This window comes from Moschus berezovskii, chromosome 18 (assembly GCF_049115385.1).
Source record: "Moschus berezovskii isolate FMDL1 chromosome 18, NW_MosBer_1.0, whole genome shotgun sequence".
NCBI lineage: Eukaryota > Metazoa > Chordata > Mammalia > Artiodactyla > Moschidae > Moschus > Moschus berezovskii.
In genome coordinates this window covers 70,058,751-70,080,273 of record NC_142477.1, presented here as the reverse complement: position 1 = coordinate 70,080,273, position 21,523 = coordinate 70,058,751, and the positions used below count along the sequence as shown (strand labels likewise).

The 21,523-nt window shown below is 43.1% G+C and overlaps 1 protein-coding gene across 6 annotated transcripts in view; it reads right to left on the bottom strand.

Moving 5' to 3' along the window:
- ARHGEF28 (Rho guanine nucleotide exchange factor 28) overlaps window positions 1-21,523 on the bottom strand; it is a 347,353-nt gene that overhangs the window by 185,909 nt on the left and 139,921 nt on the right. For all 6 annotated transcript variants that reach the window (XM_055421868.2, XM_055421861.2, XM_055421867.2 and 3 more), the window contains exons 3-4: window positions 19,721-19,868; window positions 16,887-17,180 (exon numbers count right to left, since the gene is read on the bottom strand). In XM_055421868.2, the coding sequence (XP_055277843.2) occupies window positions 16,887-17,180; window positions 19,721-19,868 (442 nt within the window). The remainder of the gene's footprint in view (window positions 1-16,886; window positions 17,181-19,720; window positions 19,869-21,523) is intronic.

Sequence of the window (21,523 nt, the reverse complement as noted above, 5' to 3'; positions counted from 1 at the left end):
CTATCTTTCAAAGACTACCAAAGAACTTATCTTTATTTTATCCTTCAACTTTCTGACTTTTAAACCCACTTAATTAGAAAGTAAGGTTTTTTTAGTCTTAACTGATTCCCCACAAGGCACGTTTGGTAACATTCACACTTTTTTTCCTTCTTAAATAATAATCAGGAAGAGACTTGTTCGGATCAGGTGACAACACACACACATAAATACACACACACAAGTACACTGCCCAGGGTGCCAGTCCGTATACAGTTACAGCCAGCCACACTCGGGTGGGATCGCTCAGTCACAGCTCTTGGTCTGAACCTGGTGAGAAATGCCCATGCTGATATGGGATACAATTTTTTGCCAAGATAAATATGACCAAAAGGGAACATCTAAAATTTCCGTGTTCCCTTTTAAAATCACAGCACTGATAAAGGCAGTGTGGTGTCAACCATTTAAATGGTATTCCCTGTAGCGCCTGGAGCAAGGCCCTAAAATACCCTCAAACCTGCCTGCAGTTCACTGTACCCAACCTGACTGAGGTGTGTGTGTGGACAGAACCTGCTTCCTCCACCAGCAGGATCTGCCAGGCCTGTTCGCTAGACCAGCCCCCTTTCTCTCCTTTCCAGCTCCATCTATTACCAGCCAGAGCTCCTGGCCTCCCCCAGTCAATAGAAATTGAGTAAAAGTCAGACAAGAAATTCAGGCAAGGCTTTACTGGGACCCCTGCTGCAGCAGAGGGGAGTGAGAATAAACAACAGGTTCCCTTGCCTGCTCCTTCCCTGAGTGGGGTAGAGCTTGTTCCTTCTACGGGGTGAGGGTGGGGATGTGTTCAGAGGATGGCTGGATGGCTGGCTGAGGTGGTCTGCCCACCCCTCAGGTGGCGCTGAGTGCAGGAGGCAGGAACAGTATTCTGCTTTTGCTCCATGCTCTTCAAAAGTGGTAGCTGGGTTTTTTGGTCTCTGTGTATCTTTAGTCCAGAAACTGTCCCAAGTGCGCATGCACACACTTTTAGTCCCAGACAGTTTCTCTGCATTTTGTTGCTCGCGGAGAGGCGTGTCCAGGTGTAAGCATTGCCACAAAGGGTCCCAGGATGTCTCACCCCCGCACACCGTGCTCAGTGGGAAAGGACAGCAGAGCTGGGGGACTGAGCGCCCACTGTAGCCACTGTCTCCCTCTGATCCACCTGCTTCCTGGGAAAACCAGAAGGCAGGGGGAGAGAAGAGCTTCTGATGCTTGTAGGAAACCAAAAGCTGCCCAAAATGCGTTCAGAACAAGCTTTCGCACTCAATATAGGTGTTCAGAGCCCAGAATCAAGCTGCTGCTGCTGCTGCTGCGTCACTTCAGTCGTGTCCAACTCTGTGTGACCCCATAGACAGAAGCCCACCAGGATCCCCCGTCCCTGGGATTCTCCAGGCAAGAACACTGGAGTGGGTTGCCATTTCCTTCTCCAATGTGTGAAAGTGAAAAGTGAAAGTGAAGTCGCTCAGTTGTGTCCGACCCTTAGCAACCGCATGGACTGCAGCCCACCAGGCTCCTCCATCCATGGGATTTTCTAGGCAAGAGTACTGGAGTGGCTTGCCATTGCCTTCTCCGCAGAATCAAGCAAAGAGCTTGAAATAGGAAACATCATGACATATATAAATAATTCTGCTTGTTATAGAGTTTCAGATTCTTAACAGGGGTCAGGAAAACAAGCTGTGGAAAGGGGTTCTGCAATTTGGCAGACATGGGAGAGTTTAATTAAAATGAAGGGTTGTTTTATTTTTAACCAGATCAATGTGTCTTTTCCTGTTTAGTTGGTGCCCAGAGTTATTTGAACTAATATAACTAAAACAGAATTACTGATAATTGCTCTAATGGAAAACATTAAAAGGTGTGACCTGTAACATCCTAGGAGCAAGATCACTCAGACACAAAAAGGGACAGCAGACTGTGACATTCAATCAACAGTCCCATCATGGCATAAAGGGGGGGCACATCTGCCCCAGACAAGGCAGGAGGCATGAAGCCCACCCTTGCTTCTCTGCCACACCTCAGTTTCTTTTCCTGGCAAATGAACCTTTCACATCAAAGACCCAAGGTCCTAGGAAGAGTTCCTTGCTTTGGCTTTTTGGAGATTAAGGATCTATGAAATACAGCACAGGTTACAGATCACAGATCTGCAACACAGATCACAGACCACAGCACCCGAGGCACAAGAGCACAGGTGACCAGTCTGCTTGTTACTAAAGGAGGCTGCTTTTGTAGACTGTTCACTCCAAACTCGGGGCCACGATCACACCTACACGAGGTCTGACTGTGCTTCTAAGGTAGCAGGAAATTCAGGCTGGAAGAATGAAAAATAAATTATCCTGCGCTTAGGAACTCACGTGCACTGCTAGAGGGAATGTGAATTGGCACACCCACTTTGGAAAACACAGTAGCATAATCTAATAAATTTGAAGACACTGATATCGTATGGCTGATGGACATGAGTTTGAGTGAACTCCGGGAGTTGGTGATGGACAGGGAAGCCTGGCGTGCTGTGATTCATGGGGTCGCAAAGAGTCGGACACGACTGAGTGACTGAACTGAACTGAACTGAAGCGATTCCACTCCTATGTTTAAACCCCAGTGAGGACAAACATGCTTTGTATGTACCAGGAAGCATGCATAAAAATGTAAATGATCAAAAATAGAAGTGATCTTAATGTCCATCCATAATAGGATAAGTTACAGTATGCTTCTGCTGCTAAGTCGTTTCAGTCATGTCCGACTCTGTGCGACTCCACAGACAGCAGCCCACCAGGCTCCCCCGTCCCTGGGATTCTCCAGGCAATGGAGTGGGTTGCCATTTCCTTCTCCAATGCATGAAAGTAAAAAGTAAAAGTGAAGTCGCTCAGTCGTTACAGTATAATCAAACCCTAATATTCTAACAAGAAAAATGAATTGCACGCTAATAGAGAAGAAACTAAGAAATATAACGCTGAGGGGGGAAGTCACAAAAGAATACACAGAGTAAGTTTTAATTCATATGAAGTTTTTAAAAAAGTGAAAACAAAACCGTATTATATACCAATACATGGTGGTAAAACTATGAGAAAAAATAAGATAACGGTTACTCTAATAACACCTCTGAGGGTAAAGAGACGAAGTGGCTAGGAAGGAAGGAGGGGCACCGGCATTACTGGGGTTCAGTGATGTCTGCAGGCCTCTTCCTCTCTCTCCCCATTCACCCACATGGCTGTGTTCAAGGTCTTCCTCAGAACAGTTAAAATTCTGGGGCGGGGCTCAAGCATCCATCTCTTCTAAAGATTCCAAAGGGATCCTATAACCATTCAAAGCCAGGGCTGAGATCTGCTACTTTAAATAAATATCTGGTAAACAAAATCCAGATCTATACCACTGTCTTCCCGATCATCTCTGGGAGGAAATCCAAAAAAGAGGGAATATATGTATACATATAGCTGATTCACTTTTCTGTACAGCAGAATATAACATAACATTGTAAAGCATCTATACTCCAATAAAAAAAATTTTTAAGAGCTCATTAACTAAAAAATTTCACCAATGAATGAGACCAAAAATTACTTCTGACTTTTACAAGCTATTTTTAACCTGCATCACTTGCTGCTACACCAAGATGCAGCCTTAAACATTAAGCAAAATATTAAACCTGTGGTGGGGACAATAATCTAGGAGCAAATATTTTTGAACAAGTCCTTCTATTGTGTAGGGTTCAGAAGTCCTTCTCTTTTCTAGAGTTTACCAGTGTTCCATAACTCCTGAGTAGAGTCACTAAAAAGTATTCGATCCTATAAGCTTATGAACAAAATAGATTTTTTAATTCACATAAATCCTATCAATTAAAATAAGTTCTACTCTGGTTTCCAAAGCCACATATATATATTCACAGAGGTTTCAATTGTGTGTCTAAGTCACTGAGCAGACACACATTGAATCAAATGACTACCCTATGCCGGGACCCACGGACACAAAGCAGAAGCACAGAGCCGGCCCATTTTAGTTTGCAATAAAATAAATACCTTGCCCATGAAATCCCATCTGGTAACTACAGCTTTAGGAAAGTGTGAACAGAAAAAAGTAAAGTATCTGACCTACAAGGTTAATTGCAGGTTAATCAACCTACATCATGTATCACGATCTGAAAATTTGTAGATGTTTATAAAATGATGAGCAGAAAAAGAATAAAAAACTATTAGCAAAAATTACACAGAGAATGGGAAAGGGGATTTGGCATGAGCACCACTCACCATCTCTGATATTTTTCAGGACTCTCAATGAGAAAGGGAGGAGAGATTGCATATTATGGCATCTTCCATTTGGGGAGTCTAATCAGGGCTTTGGTGTGTGTATAAACAAATCCACCTTCCACACAGAAAATCGGAGCTTAGTGAGTCTAGCATAGGAACTGCAAACATAAACACACTCATGGAAAAGATATGGAGACACAACGTCCCGTGGAGCACAATATCAACACGGCAGGCGTGATGGGATCATAAAACCAAAAGGCAGAAGAGGACTAGAAAAGCATAATGGCAGGTTTTCGCTTCCTAAAACATCTGCTCTGCATCTGACACATTTGAGACACTCAGATCATAACAACCCCTGACTGAAAATCTGGGAAAACACCAACCACACACACAATCATTCCAGAAAATTCATTTTGATATACGGTCCTGGAATGCACTTCGCGGATTTTGTATCTCATCGAGGTTGACTATATTTACGTTGTGGAACTAGTACTAAACCAGCGGAAACACTAAAACATCCTTATTGGAACTCAAAACTGGCAGTCAGTGTCTGGCTTTCACAATCTGGGGACATTCCCACACTGACTTGGACAATATGGGCACTGACACAAGACGTGAAGACCCGACACACACTGTCCAGCACAAAGGGATCGGATTAAAGCGGCGAAAGATCGAGGGCTGAACACCCACAGAGGTGGAGCGCTGGGAAGACCACTCAATTCTCAACGTTTAAGTTGCTTCATCCGTAAAAGGAAGGGAGTGTCTGCTCAGCCTTGTATCCAAGATTGTCAGGGGGCTGTAACGAAAATGGCACATGAGGCAGGGTTCTCTAGAACCAAGAAAGCCTACATTGGGGGACTTACCAGTCGTACATATTTGTCTGGCCTTTTTAATACAAAAACATAATAAACACTCGCTAAATAGAACTAAAAAAGCCTACATTGGGGGACTTACCAGTCATACATATTTGTCTGGCCTTTTTAATACAAAAACATAATAAACACTCACTAAATAGATCTATGTATATTCGAAAGCAGTCTCCCTCTGGTTATAATTAAACATCATAATTTAAGGGAACTAGTTATCTGCTTAAGAGGCACTATAATTGCATCAGTCTAAGACACCAGATGCACCATTAAGACAAATGTGCTCCAATGCCACGGCTTGGGCAGCAGGCGGTCATCGGGTGCCATAAGCAGTAGTTACATCATACTTGCTCTTCTAGCCTGTGCAACAGACTTCTTACATTTGTCAGTATTTCTTCAAGGCTCTGATGTCCCCCACCCTTCATCCATTCATTCATTCAGTTGACATTTGTTGACAGCCTAGATGCACCGGGCATTCTTCTGCCCTCCCCTCACACCACAGGGGAGCCTATGGAATTCCCGGGCACCATTCCAAGTGACCCTCCAGGAACCCTGTTCTGTTTGGAAGACAAATGAAAATACACCACAATCTAATTCTATTATTGACAAGAAGGAAAAGCATAGACTCATCATATCTTGGAAATGGCCTTTTGAATTTAAGCACAATCAGGAAACTGGCCACACATCTGCCTTGCCCTGGAAGCCACAGATCCAAGCCTGCATGGAGAAATATTCAACTTGAGGCTATCAGCTGCAACTTTAGTGGTAGATCTTATCCCCTCCTTCAGCACAGGGGCACACTTAGGAAGGGATATTCTGGTGAGAGAAGGAGAAGATAAATGGGGCTACAGTCCATGGGGTCGCTACTAGTCGGACAACACTGAGCGACTTCACTTTCACTTTTCACTTTCACACATTGGAGAAGGAAATGGAAACCCACTCCAGTGTTCTTGCCTGGAGAATCCCAGGGATGGTGGAGCCTGGTGGGCTGCCGTCTATGGGGTCGCAAAGAGTCAGACACGACTGAAGCGACTTAGCAGCAGCAGCAGTAAACAGAATACCAATATATGAAATGAAGTCTACCTGGGATGAGAGTGAGGATGGAAGGTCGGAAAAAGTTAATTAGAAGTCCAGATGGCAGCTGGTAGGCATGAATGAGAATCAGTCACCACATCTACTTTTATCTCATCCTTCCTAGGTGCCAATGACTACACGGACTTTACACTTCTTTTTTCCCTCTAACATTTATTATGCAATTCACATGTGTTATATTTCATCTCATCAAATCCTGACTAGCACTACACAAGGTAGGGGCAGAAACAGAAGCTTGACACGATTATGCAACTGCCCAAACTCAGGTAGTAAACGGAGCATCAAGAACCTGAACCCAGATTCTTCTAAAACTCAAGTTCCTAACGTATGCTTCCCACTGTTGCAATTCAGACACTCAGTCCTGTCCAGCTCTTTGCGACCCCATGCTCTGCAGCACGCCATGCTTCTCTGTCCTTCAGTATCTCCCAGAGCTTACTCAAATTCATGTCCATTGAGTCAGTGACTCTATCCAACCATCTCATCTTCTGTCTCCCACTTCTCCTCCTGCCCTCAGTCTTTCCCAGAATCAGAGTCTTTTCCAAAGAGTTGGCTCTTCAGCAAAGATAACGAGATAAAAGAAGACAAACCCAAGAAAAGAAGCGCAGAAAGATAGAACTAGAGTACATCAACAGATCGAGAGTGGGGAAGAGCAAGCGCAGGAAACTAAGCCTCGCCACCCTAAGAGCTCAGGCATGCACCCCACTCTCCAGAAGGCCGTCTGTCTCCACACACATGTGCGTGCGCCCACATGCACTCTCTCATGGCAAGTCTGCAAAATAAAAGCCGCCACAGCTGCAGGTATGGGGAAGAGAAAGTGGGCATGTAAGGATCACTCTGAAACAAGACCTGGGGCAGAAAGACAGAAGATCCGAGGGCTACACAGACTTGTGCCCACATCATGACCCATGTTTGAAAGAATCAAGGCAAGGCCTTGTAAAGTTCACCAGAGCCCAGCAAAGGGGCCGCTGATCCAGGACACAGGTTTGACCACTTCCCTAAGAGCACCCCACCACTTCCAGCTTGCTGCCTGCCCCCCATGCCAGGCCTCACCCACCCATCTTCAACCATCAGCCTTTTTAAGTTCCAAGCACTCGGAAGTTTTTAACCAATATTTGATTTAATTCTTAAATAAAGCAGTACACAGAAAGTTGAAAGTGAAAGTATTAGTCGATCAGTTGTGTCCAACTCTTTGTGACCCCTTAGACTGTAGCCCGCCAGGCTGTTCTTCCCATGGGATTCTCCAGACAAGAATACTGGAGTGGGTAGCCATTCCCTTCTCCAGAGGATCTTCCTGACCCAGGGATCAAACCAGGGCCTCCTGCATTGCAGACAGATTCTTTAATGTCTAAGCCAAAAAGCTGCCAGTATTCAAATTCTATTAAAGAAATCTATGGAAACAGTAAAAATTTTAACTTTTTTACTCAAGTATGAAGAGAATACTTGGCTACAGTCATTTTCAAATTCAGTTTCAGTCTCCCGTGTGTAACCCCAAACTGCCCCACACATCTGAAGGGTTCCCAAAAGAGAAAAGCCAGCAATGAAACCCTGCCACCCAAAGATGAATTTCAAAACCTTCCACTGCCTTGAATCCTTTGGGAAGCACAGTAGGGATGGGCGTTTGAAAATAAAAGCTTCCACTTACATTGTTTTTTCCTTGAAATTTTTGAGAGTAGGAGAAAATGACCAGAAAATAACCTGAAGAGAACCCTATTCTCTACTTCTCAGGAGTGAGAATAAATATATCATTCTCTACTCTAGTCTGAGGGCCACTGGTGTCCTGTACGAAGCTTAATTTTTAAGGAAAAGTTTAAGCTGCTTTTCCTTCTTTAAAATACAGTGCTTTGAACACTGTGCTTAATAAGAGTTGTGCTTAGTAAATGCTTAATAAGAATGTGCTGAGTTGACTGACTCAACTTCAGGAAAAGTACAAATGACTCAAAGGGGGAAAAGGGCCTTTCTTTAAGCGGTCAATTCTGTGTTAAATTCTTTACTGCCAAAAAAATTTATTCTTTAAAAATGACAAGCTGAAAAAAAAAAGATGAAAGGCAGAGAAACCTGTTTTAGGTTAAGGGTTTTAAAACTTCACAAATGATGCACGTTTGTGTGCGTGTGCATGGCTAAGTATTATGAAATAATTTTACCCATTTACCCTGGGACCTGTCTTAAAGACCATTCTCTCCACCACTAACAGTTATCCAGTGTGTTACCTCAGCAACTGAAGGAATGTAATACCAGATTTAAATGTCAGAAGAGAAAGTGCGGAGATGTCTGTTCCACCAGGTACTATCAGAAATGCCAGAAGGCTGCTGCTGCTGCTGCTGTCACTTCAGTCGTGTCCGACTCTGTGTGACCCCATAGACGGAAGCCCACCAGGCTCCCCTGTCCCTGGGATTCTCCAGGCAAGAACACTGGAGTGGGTTGCCATTGCCTTCTCCAATGTGTGAAAGTGAAAAGTGAAAGTGAAGTCGCTCAGTCGTGTCCGACCCTTAGCAACCCCACGGACTGCAGCCTACCAGGCTCCTCCATCCATGGGATTTTCTAGGCAAGAGTACTGGAGTGGCTTGCCATTGCCTTCTCCAGCCAGAAGGCTAGAAAGTGTATACACAACTGCTTGAAAAATGTCAAGCTTTCCAGGAAAAACATATATCCCAGAATTAGTCAACACCCATAATGCATTAATTTTAAAACTCTTCCAAATTTTTTTTTAAACCTAAAAACTTGTATTTTGTGATAAATCTGTCCTTTATAGGTTTCCTGCCCACTGGTAGGACATCAGCTGATGTTATCTCAAACTTTCTGTTCAGGACAAAGCTTTAGGGTAGAAAGATAAACCTGACATTTCACAACGTCTGTGGGACAGCAAGCAAGTCTTCTAATTCATCCCGTTTACTAATAAAACCTGGTACCCAGGTGGCAGCCCACCAACAGGGCCTTGCTCCTGAGCCTCACTTTATTTTCTCTCAATTTCTAGAGCTGGCAGACTGTATTCAAAAAGCTCTGTTTCAAGTGTTAAACAAGCCTTGCCTCTTACTGGTTACAGATCTCTTTCTTCTATTCAAGGAAAGATAAACAGATATCTCCCTCTGTCAAACACTGCTGGCCCTCAGATTCCCTTCTCTTGTTGCCTAGAAAGAGGGTATGTTCCGGGTATGTGGCCCGAAGCAAGATGTAGGTGTCACAGAAAATTGGCAGTTCCCACTGAGTCTTTCATAATGAACTGCTAATTCTCACTTAACAGCATTTCCTGCAGATAAGCAATATTAAATGATGGTTCTTTAAACTCCTTAGAAGTTTAAAGGATGGGAAACCCGGGGCAGATTCATGTCAATGTACAGCAAAACCAATACAATAATGTAAAGTAATTAGCCTCCAATTAAAATAAATAAATTTTAAAAAATAAATAAATAAAATAAACTCCTTAGAAGAACACTGAACAATTAAGACACCTGTGACGGTGGTAAAGAACCCACCCACCAATGCAGGAGATAGGGGTTCTATCCCTGGGTCAGGAAGATCCCCCTGGAGAAGGAAATGGCAACCCAATCCAGTATTCTTGCCTGGGAAATTCCATGGAGGAGCCTGGTGGGCTACAGCCCATGAGGTTGCAAAAGAGTCAGACATGACTGAGCAGCTAAACAACAATGGTTGCTGAATAACCCCTACTCTATTATAAACTTTCTTCCTAAGCCCTTTTGGTTATCTGCATTTCTTTTCCTTTTATCCCCCATTAAGTTGTAAAATAGAGAAAAACAAACATTCTCCTGGAAAGGGAATTTATAAAGACGCTGTTAATAAGGTAGAGCATCAGGCTCACCACTCTTCTTAGTAACAGCAGTACCTTACCATTAAACTTGTGGCCCCACTGAGGTTTCTATTTCTCCTTTAAGTCACCATTCATTACAGTATGACTTGTTTTCACACAGACAGATACTATTAGGTTGGAGGTTGGCCAAAAAGTTCACTTGTAAACTTACAGGAAATATCCAAATGAATTTTTGGCCAACCCAATGCTTGGCCTGGCCCTTGCAACATGTATTCTGCAACCAATGCACCATTTCTCTAATTTCTAGATTTAAGTCTGTTCTGTTTACTATAACTCCACTGGTGGTGTAACTCCACTTGCAAGGAAAGGTACATACTGTTGATCTGATCTTTGGAATTAATCATTAAAATAATAGTCTTTGGAATTATTATTAAAACAAAAAAATTTCCTAAGCCACTGTTAGTGGGTCCTAACCATTTCATCCATTCTTCTCTTTGGAGACAGCTCTCCAGCCAACCATAAAACTACAGAATGAGAAACCAGCTCTCAAAATACATTGGCTATGTTTATACCCAAGACAGCCATGCAAAAAAAAGCTGCAAAATCTCAATCAGCTCACCCTGAAAACTTCTTCCACTTATAGAATCAGCTGTAAAGGTAGGGACAAAGTTTAACTCTTTAAACTTAATAAAGCAGTCTGACATATTTTCTTTGCTTCATTAAAAATTTTCATGTCCAACAGATTCAACTCATGGTGCCACCCTTCTTAAATGTTCTTACCACAGGAAAAAAAGAGAAATGGTAATTATGGGATGAGAAGTAGGTGTTAATGCTATAGAGGTAATCACCTGCAATACATCAATGCATCTAATCAACATGTGTACACATCAAACATATCTAACAATATACATTAATTATATCCCATAAAGCTGAAAAAACAGGTTGTTATGTTTTCACAACTGGTATAATTGATGAAGAGTTCTTCTCATCCACAGCAAAGAACTTCTGCCTATAAGGAGATCTTTGAATAAATGAAGTACTTTTACCTAGAGACTTGAAGAAAAGTCCAAACTCATTTTTCACAACAACAATTTACTTTGGCAACAAATGTCTTGAATCTGCAAATTGTTGCTACAAATTGATTTGTAAATGTATATATATGCTGTGAGAGAGACTTTTATATGACTTTTTAAGAGTAAATGGGCTTTTTCTTCCTTAAATCAGAATGCACAGGGGACTTTCCTGGTGGTCCAGTGGCACGCTCCCCGTGCAGGGGACCCAGGTTCGATCCCTGGTCAGGGGACATGATGCTACATGCCACATTAAAGATCCCACGTGCTGCAACTAAGGCCTGGTGTAGCCAAAGAAAAAGAAAAAAAAAATGCATAACCAAGACAAGCTCTACCTAACTCCATAGATCAGGAGAGGCGCTATTTTCCCAGGAGCAAGGCCATCGGTCCTCTAAGACAGCATCTGCAGTCCCTTTGGGATCTTTAATCAAATGGCAGTCTCCCCACTGCTGCCAAGTTTGGTGATGGCAAGTTTGGTATTTGCAGCCATGCCAAGCTGCTGGACACACAAGTGAAATGAAGTAATTTGAGCAGAAAGGGAAGCCTGCAAGTCAAGTTATCTGAGCACCAGCAGAATAAAAAAAAAAAAAAGAGTATTTCAAGCCAGTTAACCTAATTGTCAAAAGTATGCCAATCTCTGAGAAAAGATTTCTGTCCAAAAAACAATTTAAAAATCCAGAACAAAAAAATTAAATGTGAAGTTTTATTGGTTATTATATTACTAAAGTTTTACTATAAATGTGAGGTCCTGAGACCCTGCAGAAGCTTTAATCACAAAAGCTATTTCTCAGAAAGAATGGGTTTAATTTTATGAGACAGAAATCCAATTTTATTTATGGCACCAAATTCAATAAAACACAGGCTATTTCCTGCCCTAGGAGAATAACTGAGTTGCATGATGAGTAATGGAGGCTAACACGCACGGCTAAGGAAAGGCTCCACCTCGCTTTATAAGACACGACCCTCAGCTCAGACTCCGGCCCTCCTATTGGTTCTCGGGCCTCTCTGATAACTCTTATTTAGTGTTTGAAAAGAGAAAAATGAGAGATTTATTATAAAATGTGAGGAAGTACAGTCGTGCTGCACGGTAAGGCTTGCATCAGACTCATCCATGACAAAATCATTTCAGAAATCAGTTTTACTCATTCCTTAACATCCTCTGTGAGTGAGTGCTAAGTCACTTCAGTCGTGCCTGACTCTTTGAGACCCCACCAGGCTCCTCTGTCCCTGGAATTCTCTGGGCAAGAATACTGAAGTGTGTTGTCATGCCCTCCTCCAGGGGATCTTCCCGACCCAGTGTCTCTGATGTCTCCTGCCTTGGCGGATGGGTTCTTCACCACTAGCACCACCTGGGAAGCCCAGCATCCTCTGTAGCCCCCTAAAAAGCATAAATACGTACAGAGAATTTTAAATAAATGTGAACAGTACAGTATCCAATAGCTTCTGGATAGGTCATAGGAGAAACAGTTACTAGAGGAAGAAACCTGTTTTCCACTCATGACGCCCCCACCATGAACACATGATTAAACTCCAGTGTGCTACATGCCACAGTTTACTCCTTACTTTGCTAATGTAATCTATGTGTCTCAAAGCAAACAACACTAAAAACATGTACGCTAAAAAAGCGGCATTGACTTTGCTGAAAATACTGGATAGTATCAAGTACTAATAACTTATTTCTATAATAACTAAAAGAAAATAATTCTTACAATACATTTGATCTGCAGACTCTCTGTAATTGTAATATAAAGTCATTGCTATTTTCAACACTTTGTGAGAAATTAATGGCCTTAACGTGAGTAAATCAGTGAAAAATAAAAAATAAATTCAAATCACTCTGCTTACAGAGGAAAAAAAGAGAAGCACTGAGCACATACGATATTCTAAACATCTTGGATCACAACTCGACTGCACTGAAGGAGAAGGATCAGAAATGTGACTCAGCAGACTCCTGAACCACTCTCCTCCCACGGGAATGGACAGCTACACACAGAGCAACGCCTACTCAGAGAAATCCAGTGACTACCCCAGTGCCTCCTACACATGAGGTGAAAGAGAAAATACACTGAGATGGATAGGAAAGGCTGAGACAGACTCTTGCCATAAACCCCACCGCCAGCACAGCACCATACAATCGGAAGGGAACACCCATCTCCCAACTTTTCCCTGAGGCTTCAAGGGTTTTCACTGTACATATAACACTCCAACTTTTAAGGCTCCCACCTGAGGGATGGGCCCCCAAAATACCTATCTCTGAAAGCTTATACGACTTATATTCATGAATCTCACAGGACCATAGCAATTAAAAGCAGCAGCTCTAAGATGGGCACATAAGCATGCATCATGGCTGTCCCCCAGGGCTCAGTGTAGAATGACCAGGCAAGAACACCCAGTCGTTTTCAGGAAGAGACTTGACTGTATATTTTATAAGCTGCTGCCCAATGGTCTAGCTTCTCATTAGCATGCATTGAGGGGCTGGCTGTGATTCTCCCTGGACCCCAAGGAAGCCAGTTGGCAATTCCTTTACTCCTTTGCTCCAGTCCCACTCCAACAATAAAGCCAGGCCACCAGCATCTCTCTGAAAGAAACTGCTTTTATGTCTATGACTCAAGCAACAGGTCCCAGATCACCAGGCACTGACAGGCAATGGGGCTTGCATTCACAACTCCCACAGGATTGTAGTGATAAAGAAGCAGTTGTTAATGGGTGTGCACATAAGCACTTGCTGTAGCAATCCCCCTAGGGTTCTTTACAGAAGAGCAAGCTAAAAACACTCATCTTCCAATCTTTCCCTGGAAGGGATTTGATTGCATACTTTCCCAGCTCATGCATTCTAGTCAGCCTGCATCTAGGTGCTGACAGCACCTAGAGATCCTCCCCTTTAGAGTATTGACAGGTCTTGAGCACACACTCAACAGTAGTTCCCAATAGTTGGACAAAACAGCAACTTGGACTATCACAAAGATTTAAGAGGCAAGCAGGAGCTTAGGCTGGGATGATTGATGAGGCTCATCTACACAAGAGCAGTCTGTCAAGACTGGGAGAGGTGGCTGTTTTATCTGATGCAGAGAAAACAAAACAGAGTCAAGGGAAATGAAGAAACATAATAATAACATCAAAAAAAAAGATAAATCTCCAAAAACTAATCTTAATGAAATGGAAATAAGTGATTTATCTGAGAGAGAGTTCAAAATAACAAAGATGCTCAGTGAAGTTAGGTCAGTAATGCACATACAAAGTGAGAATTACAAAAAAAGAAAATGTTTACAAGTACCAAACTGAAATAACAGAGCTGAAGAACACAACTGAAATTTAAAAATTCAAGAGTTCAACAGTAAACTAGATCAAGTGGAAGAAAGGATCTGCAAACTAGAAAACAGGAGTGTGGAACTTATCTAATCAGAGAGCCAAACAGAAAAAGGGCTGTCCCTGAACACTGATGTTGTAGAGAAGTTCTATGACAAGTCTCTGGGCTGCAGGCATTGTTACCTCAACCACTATAAACTATCCTTAGAGAAAGTCTAGAAATTTACTAGGAATTTCAAGGAACTGTTTACAGCACCAAGATTTTTATCTTTTGCCTACAGCTTCATTTGTCCTGACCAACTGTAATTTCTTTTTCACATATGTACATACAACCTACTCTCTATACACGGAAACCCATTCACAAACACACATGAACGTCAACTTTTACTGAGAATTTAGTATGTTCAGACGCTGTTGTAGAAGTCTATCATACACTATCTAATTCAACCATGGCAACAAGTCAATGAGTCTGGGGACTACCATGTCTCATTTTATAAATTGAAACTGTGGCACCAAAACAAAAATACCTTACCCAGAAGATCTTATAGCCAGGAAGCAACTGGGCCAGGACTTGGCACTTAATGACTATTACACTAGAAATGTTTTCCAATAAAATACAATGTCTCGCCATGTGAAGCAACTGCTCCAATTTTTTTCATGAAAAAAATATAACAATATACACAATATATACTTACATATCTTGGTGACATAAGAGCATGGTAACCATGAGAAGTTATGAAAGATTTATGTGTTTGTCAAAATGAGTCTGCTTGCAAAATGTAAACTACCCTCCAATAGTATTGATAAAATTTGTTTTAAAAGCCAAGAGGCTTAAGAAAATGAAGTCCCTTATCCAGAAAACATATATATGCATATGTATAAATGTATATATACACACATGAATGAATATATGTATCTACATATATATGCATAAACGAATATATGAATATATATGTGTGTATATACATGTGAATAAAGTTACTTAGCCAGAAAACATTTTTCCCTTCCCTATACACAGGAGGGTTACAAAAGTGATATCTAGGATGTGTGACTCCCTAAAGTCTCAGGATATACCCCTCATTCATTCAAGCATTTTTTGAGTGCCTGCTATGTGCCAAGCCCTTTGCTAGATCCTGGTGAGCAGAACAGACACCACCAACTCCATCAGGAGGCCCACCCCTTCATTCCCAGCAGTCAGCTGCCACACCAAGTGCAGCACACGGGAGCCGGGCGTTGCTCGGTGATGAACCAGGCTTGTGACTCCTTTAATCCAAGGTCTTAAGAAACGAGGATCACCCTTAAGTGCCTGGGAAAGTTTAAGTACAACCCTGATAAAGATAAGTGGAGATTTTCTCTGATTGTGGCGTATGGCCTTATGATTCATCTTTAAAAAATCATATCCCTTTTACCTAGAGGAGGGACTTCCCGTAGCTCAGCTGGTAAAGAATCTGCCTGCAATGCAGGAGATCCTGATTCGATTCCTGGCTCGGGAAGATCCGCTGGAGAAGGGATAGGCTACCCACTTCTGTATTCCTGGGCTTCCCTGGTGGCTCAGCTGGTAAAGAACTGCCTGCAATGCAGGAGACCTGGGTTTGGTCCCTCGGTTGGGAAGATCCCCTGGAGAAGGAAATTGCTCCCCATTCCAGTATTCTGGCCTGGACAATTCCATGGACTGTATAGTCCATGGAGTCACAAAGAGTTGGACACAACTGAGCAACTTTCACTGTACCTAGAGGAGTGCATTTAATCTATCCATGACTGAATTTAGACCAACCTATAACCTGTAACCATCTGGAAGCAGAAATTCTTAAAAACAGCATTATCCAACCACAAAGCTAAAGGCATGGGAAGAACACAGAAAAAACATAAATAGCATATGTTTTGTTGAATAAAATAGAGTGATATTTCTACCTCCAATAAAATGTCATCTGTAATCGCCCTAAGTACCAACTACTGAACAGTGTAGCCTCATGCATGGTACAGGCTTATAATACATCTACATCTCTGTTCATATTGGCTCCACATGGTTTTAAGAGTCTATTTAATGATATTAAGACTCTGTGTAGTCTCTCAGTAAAGAAGGGGCATCCAGAAGTAATTCCAAAAGTTAATATAAATATAGTAAATATGAATGGTCTCAGTGACACTGCCATTTTTGAAGATGTCAACGCATTAGCTAATTTCTGGCATGGCCACATTTCTCAGTGTTCCACAAGTAGGCTGCACGTTCCTCCTTGCTCAATTACTCTCCCTGTCTGAAAGAAGGCACCAATATCCTCTTGTTACAGCAAGAAAACATGCCAAGGGAAATGGAAGCATGGCCCAAACCTGCCACAAAGAAACAGTCTCCCCTTCCGTGAGGCAACGCTCTTCACCTCCTAGAACACAGTGGCGTCGCCAGCCCAGAGATGACCCCAGCTTGACCAGGGAAAGGCTTGGGTCAAAAGTAGGCAGGAAAACCCATCCAGATAAACAGATAACAAATCGCAGAATACAGTTTGAACTTCGCATAGAGAGGAGACACCTGAATTTTCTGGTAAGGACTCACCTTCCAGTGAAGAATTCCCCAAGACGGTCCACCCCAGCGGCAACTCCAGATGAGTCAGGGCTAGCACGAGCTCCTCGTCCAGAGCGGGCAACGCCCCCGCCGTCAGGGCAAACGGGGTCAGCAAGGTCTGGTGGCTACTGGCGGTGAGGCGATCGGCTTGGGTGACCAGCAGACGGGCCAGCCTGCAGGCCATGTTGTCCACATAGGTCACGGAGTCAGAGCCCATGGTCACCGGGGAGTAACCTTCCGAGCAGAGGCACACAGACACGGTCACCGTCTCCTGAAGCCCGTGGCCTGGACGACAAGACAGTGAACAGTTCATCCTGAGGCCACCGAAGATGCACTCCCAGTGTCCAAACAAGGCCAAGCATACACACCACCCGCTCAGAAGAGTAAGGCAGACAGGAAACGCGGCCAGTCAGCTTTGAACGCTGCCAAGCCGGTAGGTCCAAACGAGCACCAACCCCATCTGCTTCCAGGGACTCCAATCTCAAGCTAACTTTTATGAGCTCTGACCATTTTGGTGCCTGTTCTCTTGTCATTATTTCCCTGGTAGCTCAGTCGGTAAAGAATCTGCCTGCAGTGCAGGAGACCCGGGTTCGATCCCTGGGTGGGGAAGATCCCCTGGAGAAGGAAATGGCAAACCATTCCAGAATCCTTGCCTGGTGGGCTGCAGTTCATGGGGTCGCAAAGAGTCGGGCACGACTGAGCGACTAACACTAACAGTCTTATCATTGCCACTGCTATTTGGCACAACTTCACCAAGTACTTCTACCCAACCGTCAAATTCAAGCTTGTTGTCTTAAAGACCTTTGTCCTTTTCTGTTCGGGCATTTCCTTCTGAGTCACATGTTTTTATATATTTGTTTAGGTGATCATTTTATAAGGCAGCACCATAAAGTTACACAAGTTTACACTAATTCCTCAGCGTCATTTTGAACATTGAGTAGGGTGGGTAAACACTAATCCACAGAAACATTAAAAATAATGGTCACTGCCCCAGTGCCACTCTGAGAACAGCTTCTTTGTTCTGTAGATGTTCTTAATGCTTCTGCTATTGGGTGGTCACCTAACCCTTCTACATTTCTCTCCTCCTTACACTCTGCCTTCATCTTACCAAGGCTGTGAACTTCTCCCCAGGTATGTGTTTATATTGTCCTTGGCAGAATTTCCAGGAGTTACTGCCATCTAACTTCTGTGACTATGATAATCATAGCTGGACAGAAGGGTTAACATTCAGCCACCACTGACCCCCAAGCAAATGACCAACAGATGCAGACCATCCTTGTTCTGCCTTATTCTCCAAAGCCTTTCCCCAGGAGCTATGCTGCCAGGCTTCAAGGAACAAGAGCATCCTGGGTTTACCAGGCAGGAACTACGGCCATTTTCTCATCATTGTCTCTTTAAAGAGGTCCAGTGGTACAAACATAGCATGCAGCTCCCGCCACCAGACTAAACGTGTCTATTATATACTATAGAAATCTGTTGCACATACTTCAGAAAGGTAGCCTTGCAAAGCTATATCCAGGAAAATTTAAGATTCAGAAACAGAAACCGTCCTTCGCCTGCAAGGAATTTGTTAAACTCAAGGTATGAACGTTCCCTTCTCAGCAGGCCACAACATACTCAAAAAGATGTTCTTTAACACACAAGGAGTGGGGAGAATGTTCATCCCTACATGCAAGTAAAGAAAAAGATTAAAATGTTGATGCTAGGAGTAGCACTTCTGTTATTATTTTTATTCTTTCTCTATATAAGAAGCTTAATTAAAAAGGAGAAAAACCAAGAAAAGAGGGCCAAGTCAAAAGTAGCAAAAACATCAACACAAGTGCCAAAGCAAAAGGGGAGAGGCAAAGGAGACTGACAGCCAGTATAATTCTGTGCCATTAATGTGGTTTGACTTTTTTTTTTTTAATGAGGATGGGAGTTCCTGGGCCCAAGATAGGAGAGCTTAAAATTGCCCAAAGCCCCAGAAGTAGGACAGTAGACTGATTCGGTGATCAAACCCAAGGAGATCTGCAAGGTGTTTGTACGTCACTGCCATTCTCATTCTATCTATGTTTGCATGAGTACTGTCTTCCTTCTCCCCACATGCAACAGATATCCTACAGAAGCACTTAAAACATTCTGTTTAAAAAAAATGAAGCCGGTCTTACCCATTAAAAAAATTGAAGAGTCCCTAGATGACATAATTTAAATGGGTCTTAAAGACCCACAGTCGAAATCAACCAATCAACAAACAAGAAAAACAACAAAAACTATCCTTTCCTGCAGGTAAATGATGCCTTAATTGCACCTTTAGATTAGAGCTTGCTGTCAGATGCACAACCCACAGCTACTGAAAATACCAAAGAACTGTCCCTAAGGAGGGCTGTTAGCTCATAACTTGTCATCTGTCACTGTGATACTTGAAGACATTTGGGAGAACTACAGGTTTCAGAATGTGAATGGTGGTGGGATGAGAAAGTTCTAGAGCCTGAGATCCAACAAGGAAACATCTGGATAGACAGGATGCTGAGTGAGGAACCCCAGCCACTCAAGGGAACAAAGCAGAGAGAGGCCGCTAGACCAACCACAGAAGAACGAGGAAGACAGAGCTAAGACAGATGTCAGGCATCTCAGGCCTCCCTGAGCTGTCCCTGGCCACGGGTCCCAGGACGACAGGAGGCAATATTAAGGCAGACTGCATCCAGAGCCCCGCTCCCCAGTCTGGAGGGTAAGTCTAAGTTGTGGCTGCTTGGGGAGCTGCAGACACAGCTGGAAGGGCCTCAGACATGAGATAACCCAGTGTGAGTACACGTGTACACACACACACACACACACACACCCCTCACCTGGAATGCTGGACTGGAGAACATTATCCTCTGTGCGCTCTGCAATCACGATGTGTCTCTGATGAGATCCATTATAAATAAAGTAAAACTCAGCATCTTTAGGAAGATAAACATTTTTGCCAAACTTCGCACAGACCGTCATCTGCCCCTGAAAAATGAATAAGTTGAGGCATCATCACATTTCCTTGTCCTGGCTCTAAGAAACCAAATCACAAGGGCCCCGGGCCAAAACAGGGTCCTTTGTTATGTTCACCTCACGTGGGCGAGCCCAAATATCATGAATCCTTCTTCCCAACAACAACGTTAGAGCATACAAAAGAATATGTTTATTTATTAGATGATACTTTGTTGTTCTTTACTTTCTTTGAATTCATACCTGATGAACATATTACTTGTATTTATGTTTTCCTGCATCTGAGATACCACCATAGTATAAAACTTCAAAATAATTATTCTTAGCTGGGGCTTATGTACTAGACCAAAGCAGCTTATAAGAACTTTGAGTTTCCTCAAGCACTGCCAAATAAACAGCCCTATGCAACCCAACAGTTGGCATGCCCTTTCTCATCACTGTTTGTCTTCTCTGAGGGATTTCCAGGTCCACTTTCTCACCCAGCCTGGCTTCACACCTTCTATAGAAAAGCTGCCAGCTGGTGCCAATCCCTGCTAAACACCCAGGGTCCAAGGAGAGGAGCTGCCACCCTGGGTCACTGAGGCATACTCTGAGGAAGGAAGGAAGGAGGGACAGAAGTCCTTCCTAGCAGCAGGCTAGCACCCCCCAGTATATTAGCATCCAGGGGTGGAGTGGGGCGGTCAGTCAGTGCTGCAGCCCAAATACCAGTGATGGATGAGCCTGCCAGATCGCCAAGGATTCAGGACACTCCCTCTCCTCAAATACAAAACGGCAGTACAAAGGGGGCCTCCAGGGAGCAGTACACACCACCCAGCTTTGGGAGGGGCTGGGAAATAGAAACCAAGAGGTGGAGGGCTCCAAGGCTCAGTCCGGCGTGGAGAAGGATGTGGGCTTTTGTGTGCCTGCCCAACAAAAACAAAACTGCCCTTCCAGAGTTCCCCATCCTGTGACAGGAGGAAAAGTGAAGACAGAAAGGCCCCCCGTCTCCTTCACGTCTGTTAGCCTCTGACGGATATCAGCACGATATTCCATAGGATACAGAGGTAGACCAATCAGGACCCAAAACAAAATCAGCGTGGACTTCCTCTTTCCAGTAACTACACGGTTATTCTTGCTAAAATGTTTAAATAAACAGACTGTCTTCCCAGTGGTTTGCAATGCACCATACACACAAAACATCATCTTAAGTCATAAATAAGAATAAATACAAACTGCGGAGTTCAGGGAAACAAAACACCAGTTTCCTATTTTGAATTATCCTTAATCTGCCTGTGAGCAGGCGCATTAGCAGACATGTAAGCACATGCACACACACATATATATACACAATCAATAGAAAATAACATGCCAAGAAAAATCTACCATACAATAGTTTCCAAACAAAAAAAAAGTTCAGGAAGAGGATCTGAAAAGCAAAAAACAATAACAACCGTCTGACATGACAGACAGAGGAAACTTAGATGAAACTCCATTTTCTAAAAAAGGAAGACCAGTTTGCTTTAGTCATGCTCCTGCTTTCTAAAGAGACTGCTAATTACCCACAGACAAAATCTAAATTGATGTGTTGGTGATTTTTTTTTTATGTTGGAAAATAAACTGTACCAACAGGTCAAAGTTTTTCACAGATCAAAAGCATATCTAATCTATATCTGTTCAAAACAACAATCATA